Below are 16,481 nucleotides of genomic sequence, written 5' to 3'. Positions count from 1 at the left end.
CTCATGTTTATGTTACATATTAGAGAACATTCAAACAGTTGTTTATTCAGATTCTCTAAGAAAGTAAAGAATTCATGATGCTTAATTTATGGAAACCTATGTATCTATATTCGAAGTGGAATATCTACATTCATCAAAAAACACTGAAGAAAGGGTTCTACTGATTTCAGTTAGTACTTCTAGCACTTGAAAGTTTGCATAAAGTGGAGACAAAAGTAGCCCATATCAAACAGCTCGTATTTATGGAATTATTCTAGCTGAAAAGGGAAAAAAGAATGTTTGGCACCTGATACGTATTTTTTAGTAGCAGTGCCAGCGGAAGGAGTGCCCCACATCATCTCTTGTTATTTTGGCACAGCCTCTTGTACAGCCAAATCGTGAACCAAACTGGAAAACTAATCCTTTTTTTCTTTGTTTTTTAAAGCCTCAAAAAAAGATACATATTTAGTTTTTGAAAGAAGGTAGACTGGTTCCCCAATTTATACTGTGACTGCACAACCTGGTGGTACTGATAAAAGCAACAGGTCAGCAAGTCATAGCATAAAGGGCTGGAGGCAGAAGTCATCAGAGGGGAGAGAAAATGCTATAAAGCTGGTATTTTCAAACACTGTATATCATAAAACTACATCCTGAAACAACTATATTTATAAAATCTAAACCACAGATTAAATAACCAGATTTCCAACGAGTTGAGAAGTCCAGACCAGATCATTTCAGTGGATATCCTGAATCCCTCCCCATAAGCTAAGGAAAAAAAAACACTATCCCAAACCAAGACATTAGATGAATCTCTATTCAAAAAATGAAAAATAAATTCCTAGTAATTTAAACCTGGACTAAGTAACACTAATCTGCCAGTAGAGCTGTGTGGACCATTTGTTTTTCCTAACATACAATGTCAAGCTTCTCCCCTCCCAGTTCACAGAATGTTAAACTCTTTTTTTTTTTATTTAAATTTATCCTCTTAAGAGTTCCCTGTTAAATACCCTGAAATGATATGCAGTTCCTCATAACCCAATAGTTTCTTTCTAAAGACCCCAAGCCCTTCTCCCCCCGCAAAAGGCCACACACTTATACACACAAAATTGTCTATGTTCTTCCCAAAGGCTGACAAAAAAATCCATCAGTTATGCCTCTTTCAGGCTTTTTTGTTCATATATTATGCAATTCAGTGGTTCTCAAAATGTGGCTCATAGGCCAATGTTAGTCCAAAGAGAACTGGCTGGTTGCATTGTTTCCAGCTGTTATTTAGGACACTCAGGCTGTGAATACCTTTAAGCAAGAATGAACCAGCTTAGCTGCCTCAGGTCACTGCTATATAAAAGGAAGTGAGAAAACAAGAGCCTCTCTCCAGGACCAAAGCGGCTAGCTGGAAAAGAATTTCCTGGGGAGCAGAAGGAAAAGAAAACTGGTGGTGGCAGCATGTACAGGGCACCAAAAATAAGAGCACCAGGAAAGCATCTGGAAAGTGAAAAGGAAGAGGAGCAGACAGCAAAACAGCATATGCAGAGGGAAAGAAGAAAAATAATGTAACCAGCAAAAGAAGCACTAGGGAAGAAATATAGCCATGTAAAAAGAAGATCACAAAATTGTTTTTCTTAGTTAATGACAAAATCTGTATTGCACATACGAATTAAAATGAAAATATCTTAATTATTATTTTCAGATATATTCAAGCATGATTTGCTAAGAAATAACATTTGTTTCCGCTCTGCATTTAGTCAAGTTCCATCTATAGAGAGTACCCCAGCACTGATGCTCAAAGTGAAAAGAAAATTCAACAACTTTGTAACAGCTTCCTTCATATGTCACTTGAAATTTCCATTAGACTTCCAAAAAGTTAAAGTGTGGAAGAAAACCCACAGAACTTCCTGTGGAGCTGGTGCTATTTCTAAAGCATTAGCCATGAAGAACCATGTGGGCAGTCTACTTCACTAGTGCCAAAAACTTTATATGCAGACTCCCTACCACAGATTCATGTACTTTCTTGTCGTATTTTTCAAAACCAGCAGTGTTCCAAAGGGACCCAGCTCAGTTTATTATAGTAGGATTTATAACAGGTGACTTACACAGGCCTGAACAGACTCTTGCAATATTTCAAGGGGAAAAACACTATGACCTTTTTTGACTGAACACCTCAAGAACTACTGCTCAACAAGTAAAGGTACTTTTCTTTCACACTTGAGATATTTCTACCTGCTTCAACTGTCATTCATTTTCGCTCAAAGCTTTCCTTGAAGTTTCTTAATATCATAATTATCTCATTACAAACATTTATTAGAATGATGGGCTTCAAGAAAAAAATATTGGTTTGTTGTTTGCTTTTTCTTTTTCCAAAAGTAAAAAACTGAGTAAAATACCTGACTGCAAAAATAACCTAAGATACAGAGAAAAGATTTTCCATAAAAGTAGGAAAATTGTATCTCTGATAAAACTGAAGTGAATGCTGTAGATGACTAAAATCTGATATTCATTCAGAAATGCAATGGTTTGTAAACTGGAGCTTTCTAAAGGTCAAAAACTAACATAAAAAGCCCATATATCAACTTGGCTAACTCTACTTCCTCTGTTCTGCAACAAGAACAGTATTGGTGGCATCGTCACTATTCCCACTGTTAGAAGGATTCAAGGAATCAGTACAGTGTTGCACTGGATGGACTCACAACTACTCCCCTGCACTCCCAGTGCTTATGGCAAGTTGCATAAAAAAACCCCTCCAAACAAATGAAAAAGGAAGTAAAGCCATTATTAGGCATAAAATTGTACAGCACAATTGTACAGCACTTTTAGTGTTATGTTTTCTAATAAGTCAGCTCTCAACAAGCCCTCTCCCGACAGTACTAGTATTTATGGTTTGGGGCATGGGAGACCATATACATACCTTTTTGAGATGTCCTAATCGAAGCTTGAAAATTTCTTCCTGTTCATGATACTCTGCTAGAGTCAAACTAAAAAAACAAACCAAACAATCATTTTATATGATGACAAACAAAACAACAGCATTCTTAATTACTACTACAGTAAAAACAGTATCTTATGTTAATTATTTACTACCACGATACTAGGAATACATTTTTGAATCATCTGAACATCCTGGTTTGTAATTTCAGGATCAAAAAATACTTGGAGAATGCCTCTGTCTTTGGTATTCTGGAATATTAATTGCCTCTCCCACTGCACCATTTCTGTTCTCTCAGATTGCCTCTTAGATTATCTGGATGCATACTGAATCATATCACCATCCCAGTATTTTAGCTGATGCTACTCCACTGCTTGGTTCTCCAATCTTAATGAACCAAAGGATGGAGATCCAGAAACCAACTAGACAAGACTGATAACACTGGATTTTTGATCTGTGATTTAAAGAACACACTGCAAACCCACACATTCCAAGTTCATTAACACCGCATTTTGCATGAGACCACAAATTCAGTTTGGAATCAGAATGCAACTCTTCTTGGTCTCTTTCTGTCTTCCTTTGAAAAAAGATTCCTGGCTACAATTAATTCAGCAGTGTCTGTAGACTTGCTAGGACACAAAGTCAGTTATCACCCAGAAGATTTAGACCCTTCATATGGATTTGCAGCTAAGAAACCCGTGAACTGTATGCAGTGTCCATCTGGCAAATAAACAAAATAGACACGGGAGACAAACTACCAAAGAAAAGAAACCAAAGAGACTTCAAGTTCCAGAAAAGAAATCATATGCGTAGGATGAAGGGGAGCAAGGGATGGGGAAGGAGAAAGAGGTATGGCCTCACAGAAAGGATTCATACAAATCCTTACTAACAAACATTTTGTTGTTTTGCCTAGATCCATTATTTCTTGCATGATGCCAAATTAAAACTAATAGCATAATACATTTTCACAATGTTCATTTAGGGAGTTAAATTATCAACTGGAAGGTAAGTTACACAAAGTGTTTAGAGGGCTATATATACTTTTTATATTGCAAGTCTAAAGAATGAGAGTGCCTTGAGAATCATCATTAGTTTCCCCAACGGTGAGGGATACCGATTCAAACTCCTCTCACAGCAAACGCCAACTTTGGCAAAATTTGCAGAATTCTAATTAACTGCAAGACTTCTTTCCCCCTCTTAAATCTGGATGAAGTTCACCATAGTTTCTGGAATTCTAAACCCTGTATTAATTTGGTGTCAAAAGTTGTTAGTAAAAGGAGTGACTCTTTTGAGGATAAAACCTGCTTGTTCTGAAGCTTTCACAGAGTCCTTTCCTATTCCTGATTTCATAAATACTGAATTTTGCTGCCCCTTCCCTGACTTGGCCAGGACAGAAGATTTCATTGATCACATATTCTCCATTAATATTAGTGAAATTGCTGGATTCTTTTTTACTACAGCATCTAAATTTCCAAGAAACAGCTTCACAAGACTGATTAGTTCATTAACCTTCTGGTCTATAATGTACAGAAGCCTTTCAGATCAGGTGACAAAAGCACCCATCACCACACCCTGTCAGTATCTGGGAAGGAAGCAATCACTTCTTTCAAAAAGCATCCTGCAAAGTTACCCTGCATCTTTTTTTCCTGTGGGAATGAAAAGCAGCCTTGTAGTCCAGTCAGCAAACATCCCCAAACACTCTGAAGGTGTCAGAGTGAGAAAATTTGCCTCTCCAAGAAAGGCAAAAGGTCCCTTAGTACCAGATTTTGGAACCAAATGTTTATACTCTCTTCCTGGGTTTAGACAATTTACGCCACATCTTAAAAGAAGAGGCATTAAAGCAAATATGAAATGGGGTGTCTCAATACCTAGGAAAGCTGGCAATGCATTCCCTGTACAGTGCGAACAACAGCAAGAAACCCAAGAAAGCAATGTTGTAATTCCTGCTCTAATACATCTGCTAGACGTACCGAAGAGAATATCGAGATCACGTGAAGCAGCACACAGCAGCATCCCTGTCACTTTTTCAATGCTTCTACTCAAACAGTGAGCTACTCTAACATGGATTAAGTTCTCAATCAAAAGGCAAAGGATCAATGCCAATGTATATGAGTTTGAATATTATTCTTTCCAGATTCCTGTCTGCAGTATAAATTACACGCTTCTGAATTTCCAGAAATGCAGATAGTAACATTTGTCTTTCTTAGGAAGAAAAGACACTGAATACAAAGTTTATGATATGACCTTCTAGAATTTTCAATGAATAGTGAGAGCCCTAAACCCAAGGCTCCCTTGAAAAACTAACATAATAAAGAAAATGTGGTCCTTTTAATAAAACCTCAGTTATCTACACAGAATCATGACAAAGTGCCTAGACAGCTTTAGCAAGCCCTGCCTTCCAAAAAGTTCTTAAATAGCCCCCTTGAGCATAGAGCACAACATAGAGGTCATATTGAAAACATTAAGATGCAAAGTCACTCTTTCCATGTTTCCATGCTATATCCCAATAAATGACTGTTTTCCATTTTCTATTTCCTTACAAATCTAACTCTATTAGAGGCACAGCATGATTCACAGCAATTTGAAACTGTTGTTACTGACCACCACACTTTGGAGAAGGCATATAAAATGCTGAACTGCAGACACAGTTTTTGGATTTTGTTTGTTTACTTACGAAAAACAAAACTTTATTCCCTCATATTCATAAACATTTACTCTTTTTAGGAGTTTACTGCTTTTTATCTATAAATATACTGTACTTCATATGCCTATTATTAAAATAGCACACAACAACCAGCAGTAAAAGAGCAACACTGTGCATGCTGTCTGTTTTCTGGCCAAGGGCCATCACCCCACTGCACAGGATGAACACATCCAGCCTAGAGACTGCTTACCATCAGCACACTGCTTCCCACCTGCACGTTCCTACACCTTTTGCAGAACAGTGGCAAGCTGGAGGCACCTTCTGAGAACACAAGTCACCTATCAGACCATCCTTTCTCACAGAAGGGATTGTTCCTCTATCACCTGAGACACACAGGTGTTGGATGTAGAGGAAGAATGGTTGAGGAGCACAGGTGTGGGACACTGGACAGAAACAGGCTGCTGCCAATGAACCTAGTGAACTTTAGCTGGACAGCCAGGCTTGAGGCTAACCTGAGGAGCACCAGGAAAGAAAGGCAGCTGTGAGCAGGTTGGACGAATTAATCTGGTAACAATCTGGTCCTGACCGTGATCTTTTCTGCTCAAAATTACAGTGCAATAAATGCTGTATTTTAACTGTCTACAGCCAAACAAGCTATCATACATATGCAATGGATTCCTAAAATTCACCAAAAAGCACTGGACATACTTGTGCATGTAGTGTAATTTTCCAGTGACAGGTAGGGCCACAGTGTGCCACCTCCACTTGTCATTGAAAGGCCAGCTTTCCTGGCCTGAAACACTTTTTTTTTTAATTAGCAAAAATAGGCTTTTCAGTTGTTTAACAGTGTTAAAGCCAAATTGCAAAGGCCTTGACATATTATGCATGGGTAGACATAACCAATCTTCTCTGCACTTCTTCCTTACATGTTCAGACAAAACCTTCTCTTCATCAGAGACTGTAGCAACAGGAAAAGGCAGAAGGGGTTTAAACAGAGGAAGTTCAGGCTAGATGTAAGGAAGAAGTTCTTCACTGTGAAGGTGATGAGGCACTGGAACAGGTTGCCCAAAGAACTGATAAATGCTCCATCCCTGGCAGTGCTCAAAGGCCAGGCTGGACAGAGCCTTGGGCAACACAGTCTAGTGTGAGGTGTCCCTACCCATGGCAGGGGGCTGGAACTAGATGATCTTAAGGTCCTTTCCAACCCAAACCATTCTATGATCAAAACACTGTTATTACAGGGCACAGACAAAACAAACAACCCAACAAAACAGCCTTCAGCTCCTTGGTTTTCATGACAATCAAGCCTGGCACATTTACAACCATCTCTACTCCCTCCTTTTTCCAGTTGAAAAATCATCATGGATACACAAGTGCAGCCATGCCCCAAACAACCATACACACATCCAGTATAAGTTTTTTGCTACAATCTCTTAAGTGCCCTTTTGTGGCCTCTTGGTCCAGCCTTATTCTCACACAAGTTCCTTGAATTTCTGCAAGGACAGGCTGACACTGACCAAGACAAAGCCTTCCATGAGGTCTTTTCACCCATTGTTTCTATGTTTGCCTTAGAAAGAGACTGCCTCAGGAAAGGAGGAATTTGCTTGTCCTGTAAAGCCCAGACACATTGTTGGCACTTCAGCCTGAAAAAGTTCCTGAAAATATTTTTATTTGTTCCATACAGAACAGAATGCTCCCTCTAAATGATGCATTTTTTCAGCTACAGTAACAAATTGCCAGCTCCCTCTGCTCCCCTATTCCAAATTGCATGCAGGGACAAGGAAAGGACGCATGCAGACTCCAACAGAGGAACTGGGAAGTAGAGGTGACTGTGAAGTAAATACGAGTGACATGGCTGAAGCTGCACAGAAAGGACTAAACCCACCTAAACTAAATAAAACATTACTCCTAGAAATAACTGTCTAGTGAGGTAAGAGCTGCTTCCAAAAAGCAAGGACTAGCATTTTAATCTCTCAAGTCTCAAAAAAATTTGGAATAGAGTTCTCAAACAGATTTTTCCAGGGCTAAGGCAGTAACCCCTACTTCAAATAAATGTGTAGGTCTGGGTTTTTTGTTTTATTTTGTGGGGTTTTTGTTTGTTTTTTTTTGGGGGGGAGGGGGGTTTGTTGTTTGTTTGGGTATTTTTCTTTAAATATATTTCAATTTATTTCTTTCATGTAAGACTAATAAAATTACTCTGCTCAGTAGAACAGAGATCTCTCAAAACCAAAACTACTTTTTAGTTTTGGTTTGGGCCACAAAAATGGAAAGAATGATGGAAAACCAGGACAATGTTTAGACTCATCTGTCGCATGTTATTTAACCACCAAACCCACCATTCACTCATAGAACACTGGCAGATGGCCACTTTTACACTAGTAACTTCAGTGCAAATATTTTGCTTTTAAATTCCTACCAGAGACCATAATATATTCAGCAAAACGACAACAATGCTCTTACTAAGAATGCCTCAGGCAACACCTTCAATCCATTTCACCTGTTTTCAGAAAGGGCTTCAATAATACTGCTTGTTACAAAGCTACAGATCATTTTGTCTTGTCAATACCTGCAGCTGGAAACATTTTCTAAGACAAACAACTCAGTAGCAGAGACACTTGTTGCTAACAACTGCTAGCAAGTTGTTTGTTTATTTCAAAAAGATCTGCCTAATCACTTGCATATACATTGTACTAATTTACTGCTGGTTTACTTCATCAATCTCAAGCAGCTCTGCATTTCCCCATGCCTTATATAAAAAGAACCCTTTCCATTTGGCTCTACTAATTAAGATGACGACTTTCAAAGTAACACAGAACAGTGATAAGCACAATGTAATAGGAGGGATGAAAAATTTACTCTAAAATGGAAGTGCACAATTATTGTTTTATGAAAATACACAAGTCATCACATACTACTATACAAAATTGTAATGAACCCTAAATACAAACATTTAAAAAACCCTCCAAGTAAAGGCCTAAGAGCATGATGCAGCTAAACAATTCTGTGATCTTGGCCACATCAGAGACCTTCTCAAAGATCTCAAACAGAACTTATAAGCTTATCACTTAGGCAAGCAACCTCTATCTAGATTATATAATGTTCAAATTAGGAAGCTTAAAGGCATACCAGCTTTGATTCAGTAACAGCTTACATTTATGCTAGCATTAGATACAAAAGGGCAATTCTGATAGTTCTCACAGCAGCTCCATGAGCAGCAAGCATTTTCATGTGCCACTTAACATGGAACTGGTTAAGCCGAATTTTTTAGTCATTTGGAAATTATTTAAAACTGCCCAACACCAGAAAATATTCAGAGGTCTATTATCAGGAATTAATCTTGTCCTACTTAACAATTAGAACATGTCTTCTGTATTTTTTTCCCAAACGCATATTTTGTCATCTCCTAAAGCAGCAATGAGATTATAGAAAATTTAACATGAATGAAGACATGGCCAAAGGCTGTCAAATTAAAAGTTCTGTTTCAGATCTTTCCACTACTTACATGTTACCTTTAATAAGAGGTATTGCATTCAAACAAAAAGGTATTTTTAACATGACAGTAATCTTTACCATACTATTCGGAAGTACTAATGTAGGCACTAATTACTACTAAAGAAACAATTTGAGTGATAACTCTTCACCTCTCTACCAAAACACACACGTAACACTAACCCGGATTTGTTTACATTTCCAGCCTTACTACAGTATTTTAATGATATTTTTGTCACAGCCAATTTCACAATGAGAACTTTAAGAATGATGCATTATGCAAAATATATGCAGCTGTCCTCAAACTGACTGTTCAAATGTATTTATTTTTCAGATCTAACGAGAGTAATTTATTTACCCGCCATCCCCAGAGGTATAAATTACTACCTCCACAAGTAAAAGGTGACAGATGACTGTGTTCAATACATGTACCCTACTTCTGCAAAGTAACACAGATTAATTTGTCAGTTTTTTAACCCTAGTTATTTCCTTTTTATTTAAGCTGACTAGGAACAGACACGCTATCAGCTGCAGCTTCTTAGCATCACGGACAATAACTAGTATCTCCAAGCAGCAACTTCTTAAAATACTCAAATTAAATGTCAAGAACACATCTGTCTGTGCCTTGAATTATGCCATTTCTGTCTGCACAAAAAAAAAAAAAATCACTTGAAAAAATGGAGAATTTTTTGATAGCTCTCAATTTTTATTTTTAAGTGGAAAAAAACCCACATTGTCAATATGTGAGATGGGATCAGTAACTTCTGACAGTTGCTCTCAAGATCTAGCATTCAGAAGGGGAAAAGAACGTTCTTTTCCATTTGTTTGTAGACACGTCTTCAAACACTGAAGGCTGAAAAAAGCTTTTGTTGTCAGCTAAAGTCTCTTATATGAAAAATGAAATGATCTCTAACTAAAGAAGAGGCTCCTAAACCAATGTGGATCAAAGAAAGTTCAATAGGTATCAATGACACTGCAAGAGTAGGAAACCATATAATAAGGACTCTTCTAGATCAGAAAAACAGAAGAAACATTGCATAAACACAGAATGGGCCTTTCTCTGATGACTTTACCAAAAATAAATTGGGTGATTGTGCGACATCTTCATAGGCAGTGGTGCAAATTTCCCTAACATCAGCAAGTCCTCAGTGAGAATATAGCTGCTGAATATACTGAGTGTCTTTTTATGCTGTTATTTGAATAGAACTCACACAGACAATATCTGAGAATTTATGTAAAAGACTGATTGAAATGTTAAACTTACAGCTGTGGTAAATTGGGTCTAACAAAGGGATCGTTTTCTGCCCCATTCACAGCTTTATTTTTCCTCTGCTTGGGTTCAGAATTGGCAGATGGTGCCTGAGAATTATTTGTAGTTGGAGGCTTTCGCTTGGCCAGGAGCTTTCGTTGCCTTTCAATGTCTTCCCTTTGTTGATTCACCCATTCTTGCTGCCTGTAAACCCCAAAAAAAGCTTTATTAAAGGTTCAGCATTTTGCACTTTTTTAAGAACTACCTTTGCAACTGATAAACCATAAAGAAATTTATAGAACATTTACTGCACATATGAAAATATTTCCAAGGAAAACGAACATTAATGCTCTTCATGAGGTGGAAAAATTTTGCTAAAGTTTTGGCACAATTTAATTTTGAAATGTGTTGTTGGGTTTTTTGTTGTTGTTGGGGGTTATTTTTTTTTTTAAGTGTTACACATGATTTCTGTATTAGAAAAAACAAAAGTATCTGAGCTGGTAGATACCTCCTTTTATGCCACCAAAAGAAATGTAATAAAGCGTACTTGATTTTTAGGCCAAATACTTCATTTTATCTGATCAATCCCAAATAAATCATCATCTTGGTCGTATGGTAAAAAAATCACAGCTCTTATGCAAAACAGGTATACAGATAGTTTTTAAGACTCTTAAAAAAAAACAACAAAAAACAATGCCCTAGGCAATCATATAATGTTAAGACTATGCAATGCCCTTTGAAAACTAAAATCTTGCTGTCTTACTTTTATATTTTTATATATATCTATATATACACATACATCTATATACATCTCCAAAGACTGAATCAGACTTGTTACTGAAGAACACCTTTTTAGGCCTTGATAAATTATTTCACCATAATCCTAATGTTCTCCTAGAGCCCTTTTCCTTGGCTCCATCTCTGCTGAAATGCCTGTTGCAGCAGCTCTTTTCCAGGTGGCTGCTCTTCCCCATCCACTTGCACTAGACCATACCTGAGGCTGCCAGATTGTCACTCCTTCTTCATGGCACTGAGGAGCAGGATGCCTGAAAAAGCTGCTAGAGTGATGGATGCACAGGCAACACCTATGTGACTAGTGAGAACTTCACAGACCTCATATGCCCCAATGATCACCAGTGATACACAGTTAGCCGCCTGAAAAACCACCAATTGAGTTTTATAGCTCAGCGGAATAATCATGTGCTGCGCATTTAGTACACTCATGCTTTTCTAAGGATAGTTAAAAATCGAGCGAAACAAAGCTGTCTTTCAAGGGAAGCCAGCTTAGTACTCCCTAGTTCTGCACTGTATTCTCAGTCTGCAAAAGGCAAAGCAAAATACAACATATGAAAAGCTGCTCCAATCCTAGAACCTTAGTAATAAAAAAAAATCCACTAGAGGGAACTAACAATTAGTGAGAATCTTAAGAACATAGCATGGACTAACTTCACAAGATTTTGAAATGCAAAGCCATCTGTCCACTGTTCAGTAAACGAAGCACCATGACGAACTGTTGTAAAATGCCCCAGGCGTAATCTGTCTTGCATGCTCTTCTCTCTGCTTGCCAGCTTTTCCTGTGTGCTCTAAGAAAACAACAAAAAGAAAATTCATATGTGGCAATATAAAGTGTTCAAAAAGCCAGTAAAACACTTCTTCCCCTCAAGCAAGTTTCTAAGGGTGGGATAAAAGGAGAGTAGATAAAAATACCTTTTATTACTTTATTTAATTTATTCTTATTTCTGTAGAACGTCTAAAGTTGGCAGTTGTCAGAACTGGTACCAATGGCGATTTGTGCACAAAAAGAATAATCTGAGTTTGACTCAGTTTTTCTATAAAGTTCGCTGTTCTTTAACAAAATATTTTACTTGCAAGTACAGCAAAACAGCTAGAGCATCAGCACTGTACATTAAAATTATGTCTGTACATGTCTATCATACTAATTGAGCCTGATTAGGTAACACAAAGACTGCACTTACTACACTTAACCTGGAAAGTCCCTTGACAGAGCATCTATGTTATCACCTGTACCAAATCGAGCGAGTTCAGGAGCCTCTATGTAGAAATGCACTGCAGGTACACTTAACCTGCAGTAACAGAAGCAGATGCCCTTTTCAGAACCAGTCACTACTACCACAAGCATCCTTGGGATGTAATAGATAACTCAGTCTGCCTAGTCTGCTTCAGCACAAGAAGAAGGAGCACTAAGAGCACTGCTGATGGACAGAAGCTTCTTTAATTGTTACAAACACTTGCTTCCTCATAAATGTCTATGGCCCAAAATTACACATGCACTCACACAAAAAGAAAGGAAAAAATGAGAAGAAATTGAAGTGAGTGAGGATCTTTGTGCAAACAGATTTCTAGACTGAAAAGGGCACCTGTATGACCTTTCATGAAATATGGCCTATTTCGATACCCTCAGTTAAAAGCTGCTCACCTACCATCATGCTGATCAGATCTGATGCTTCTCTTCCCTGCATTCCCCTCATACTGGAACTTAAAAAGGACTGCAATAATTTATTTATGGCCTGCTAGTGAGGAAATTCCCCCTGTTCCTCCAGCAGACCAGTTTGTGGCCTTGTATCTGACAGCAGTATCTGTTAGTGTTAGGGAAGAGACCTGGCTGCTTACATTAAACTTTTTTGTATCCTGATTTTAATAAACTGATTTCACTTTTTGTTATTTTTTTATTTTATTTTGAAGAACAGGGAGTTAAACAAACATCCTTACCTTCTAAGAAATCGGTGCTGGCTTAAATGTAACTGGCATTAGAATTGGAATAAACATTTATTTCACAGGAGTATGAATGTAAATGGTCACCTTCATTTCCTTGTTTCCATTAATTCAGAGCTAACATAGCATTTAATCATTGTACATGAAAAATTATCTCAGCCACTTAAGTGTCTCTCAAAGAGATTTTATCTGTCTCCTCTCTACAACAAATTATATTCAGAATTATTTTCATCCACTGTAATCTTATTCTGACAGGTTGTCCAGATAATTTGCCACATGCTAAATTCTTATCATTTTTGCTTTCTTAGATCGGAATTACTTGGGGAAAACCCTCCTTCAATTAAAAGAGGCACATTTTCCACAACCTGAAAAGAAAGGCTTAATATTTTATTCTGCCTATTTAGGCTTATAAAAATACTTATTGCCAGATAGAGACCATGCACACAAAGTTTCAGAATCAGAGACTAATGTGAAGAAGAGAAAATGAAGGAATTATAATGGAGTGCTTCAGTTTTTAATCAAAGATTTTAAAAGCAGTAAACTTACCTTTTCAATAAGAAGCTTCTTGCTCATTGAAATACATTTGTTTAATCTTTCTTTATATTTTTCAAGTAGTTTTTGTTGTTCATCTATTTGTCTTCTAAGATCACAGTTAGCCTAACACATACATACAAAATACAAAAAGATATATGGAAAAACTGTTTTTTTTCTTAAAATCAGCTGTCATAGAAAATAAACATTTATCATCACATGACTGAAGGAACATGCATACACATAATACATATATATAAAATCAATATATATGCAAAAATCTCATTTAACAGATCTATCCCAACTTGTAGAAGGATGCCTTGCTTCCTTTTTTATTTCCTTTACACTGAGCTGCAGTCTCTATCACAGATCACTCAACATACAGATAATACGCAAAAGCATTGTACTGATCACATTTCTAGTCCTCCACTGTTAAACTGAAAGTTTAATTTTAGCTCTGGATCCTTTACATCTGACTGCTAAAGTCATGTGAAATACTAACTTTTAAAAAGGAAACAAGAAGTTCACAATGATGAAAGTTTCAATTATCTGAGTAGGAAGTTAAATAAGTTCCCTACGTTCCAATTATATTTAAATTGTTACCTTAAAAAGCACAGCAATATTATTTTGTTTAAAACTACTGATTTTTTTTTTTAAGGTTAGGCTTGTCTATCCCATACTGTTGAACATGCGCTAGAAAAACCTACATGAACAGGTTAATACGTGTATACCTGTTTACTCATTAGCACTAAATAGGCTATAAGTTGTGAATAGTGTTTTTTATTTCCTATTTCTGTGTATCGCCTCTCTAACACTTCTTTCAAGAGCATAAGCATTCATTTTTTTTTCTGTCCCACTGATAACTGCTATTCACAATTAGGACAACAAAACCACTGCCTGTTTTGTGAAACTGTATTATGAACTTAAGGAATTAATCAACTGCCTGCAATACAGCAGCAGTTTTCTTTGTACCTTCAGAAAGTCTGCAAAAATATTTAATCATTAACAAGCTGTAGCACAGAAGCATTAAAAAAACAAAACAAAACCAAACCCTTATGCATTTCATTTTACAGACTTCTTGGATTTTCAGGGAAAAAAAAACCCAACCAAACCCAAACTCCAATCCAAAATTAAAAACTCATTTCACCTTTTAATTTAGGTAAGTCAAGGGTAATTTTTAAATCCAAGGTTATTCAAACACTTAAAACACTTGCCTCAGATTAACTGTCTGTTGTTCTGAATAAATATCTTTACCCCATGTCTAACACTTACCCTGAGTAAGTCATCTATACGACCTTCTTTCTTTTCCAAGTCTTGACTTTTATTACTTTCTAGTGCAGCTAATTTCAGCATTGTGAGATCAGTCTAAAAAGAACATTTTGAAATATTTATCCTTTCCTTTAACAATTACAGCATTATTTTTCTCATGTTTGTTATGCAGAGAAATAAACTGCTTTAAAACATTTAACAAGACCAGCACATCTTATTTTCATGTGTTTTGAAAGTGACATAGATGGCTCTTAATCAAAACTGCTTTCCCTCTCCATGAGTATGACTGTGAACTGTCACGACAAACCACCAACAGTGTTAAAAGATTTCACCACTAATGGAAAAGTTATTGTTCACAAAAAAGCATATAAAACAGGGCACAAATGTGTCAGCTAATTGCTTTAAATTCTATCTGGTCAACATGTGAAGTAGACTTTTCTGACTAACTTGTGAAAGATAGACTAGATCATGTCATAAATGACAGAGAGGATAAAACAGTTGCTTTTGGCTTTTAAAACTCATGACAGAACTATATCTTGATCATTCTGATCAGCAACTCATTTTTCTTCTTCAATGTCATATTTTAAATGCAATATGACAACAGCAGCTGTCACTTCAAATACTGCCTGAAAGAGAAGTCTCTACTTCTGAGATCACACAATGCTTGAGTAAAAGCCTACCAATGACATGGTCATCTAACTACTCATGGAGTGCAACACTGGCAGCAGAGCAAGTGCAGAATACAAAACTAATCAGAGAGATTTAAATTATGAACTGCTGAACTTAACAGAGAAATGCTTTGGTGGACTGTAAAAAGCAAAGCTTTTGAAAGCCTTTAAGAGTTCAGAAGAAGCTGACAAAAAAATGTATCAGGTTTTTTTCCACAGTCTGAAGTGATACAGGACAGCTCTACTCAAAAATAGTTACCTGAGTAATTTTAAAAGATAACTGCTTTGGTTGTGTGACAGGGTGGTCCCCAAAAGCTAATGAAGTAGGAGAAGGACTATTCTGTCGAACCTGGAATATATGAGAACAAAGTATTTTAGATAGAATTGTAATAATTATGAACACAGCCTTGTTTACAACTCATGGCAGGAAAATCAGAATAAAGAAATAAGGTATCCTTATTAAAGAAAATACTACTTGGAGTACTGCACTGAGAGCTATCACTACGCTGTAATACATCACTTGTAGTTGAGAAAGGATGCAATATATTCTCTGAGAAAACTAAAGATTGTCACTTTTGGGAAACAGACTGAAAGATTTAAAACAATACAAGACTAACATAAGGTGATGTCAGACTTACACAGACTTATTTTTCTGATTCTAAGCTTTCACAACTCAAAAATAATGTGAGTTATTTTTGGAGTGGTTATTTTCCATGGGAGAACCACAAAGGGGAAGCTAGTGTTGATCATGACACAAATCCTGTTAATAAAACTTTCCAAAATCCACCAGTTTGTGTGAACAAGACCGTCCTCAAGCCAAATTCTACATTCTGTATTACACTCCATACTGCTAGCAAGAATAAGACGATGCTTTAAGTTGAAAGTATGTGACACAAAAGCTGAGGTCTACCAGCAGAGAAAACAAATCCCTTCTGTAACTGGCAGAATCTGTTTGGCAATCTAGAATCACATGTGGATATGCATAACACTGCAATTGTG

At 36.8% G+C, this 16,481-nt stretch overlaps 1 protein-coding gene across 2 annotated transcripts in view; it reads right to left on the bottom strand.

The window, feature by feature from the left end:
- TLK1 (tousled like kinase 1) overlaps positions 1-16,481 on the bottom strand; it is a 70,015-nt gene that overhangs the window by 13,864 nt on the left and 39,670 nt on the right. For both annotated transcript variants that reach the window (XM_062604671.1, XM_062604672.1), the window contains exons 7-12: positions 15,742-15,831; positions 14,818-14,910; positions 13,561-13,671; positions 11,728-11,864; positions 10,297-10,485; positions 2,882-2,948 (exon numbers count right to left, since the gene is read on the bottom strand). In XM_062604671.1, the coding sequence (XP_062460655.1) occupies positions 2,882-2,948; positions 10,297-10,485; positions 11,728-11,864; positions 13,561-13,671; positions 14,818-14,910; positions 15,742-15,831 (687 nt within the window). The remainder of the gene's footprint in view (positions 1-2,881; positions 2,949-10,296; positions 10,486-11,727; positions 11,865-13,560; positions 13,672-14,817; positions 14,911-15,741; positions 15,832-16,481) is intronic.

Source organism: Pezoporus occidentalis, unplaced genomic scaffold, assembly GCF_034315485.1.
Source record: "Pezoporus occidentalis ecotype Australia unplaced genomic scaffold, CSIRO_AGI_Poc_V1 ctg88, whole genome shotgun sequence".
Lineage (NCBI taxonomy): Eukaryota > Metazoa > Chordata > Aves > Psittaciformes > Psittacidae > Pezoporus > Pezoporus occidentalis.
Note: the sequence above shows the minus strand (reverse complement) of the source record. Positions and strands in the feature narration are given on the sequence as shown.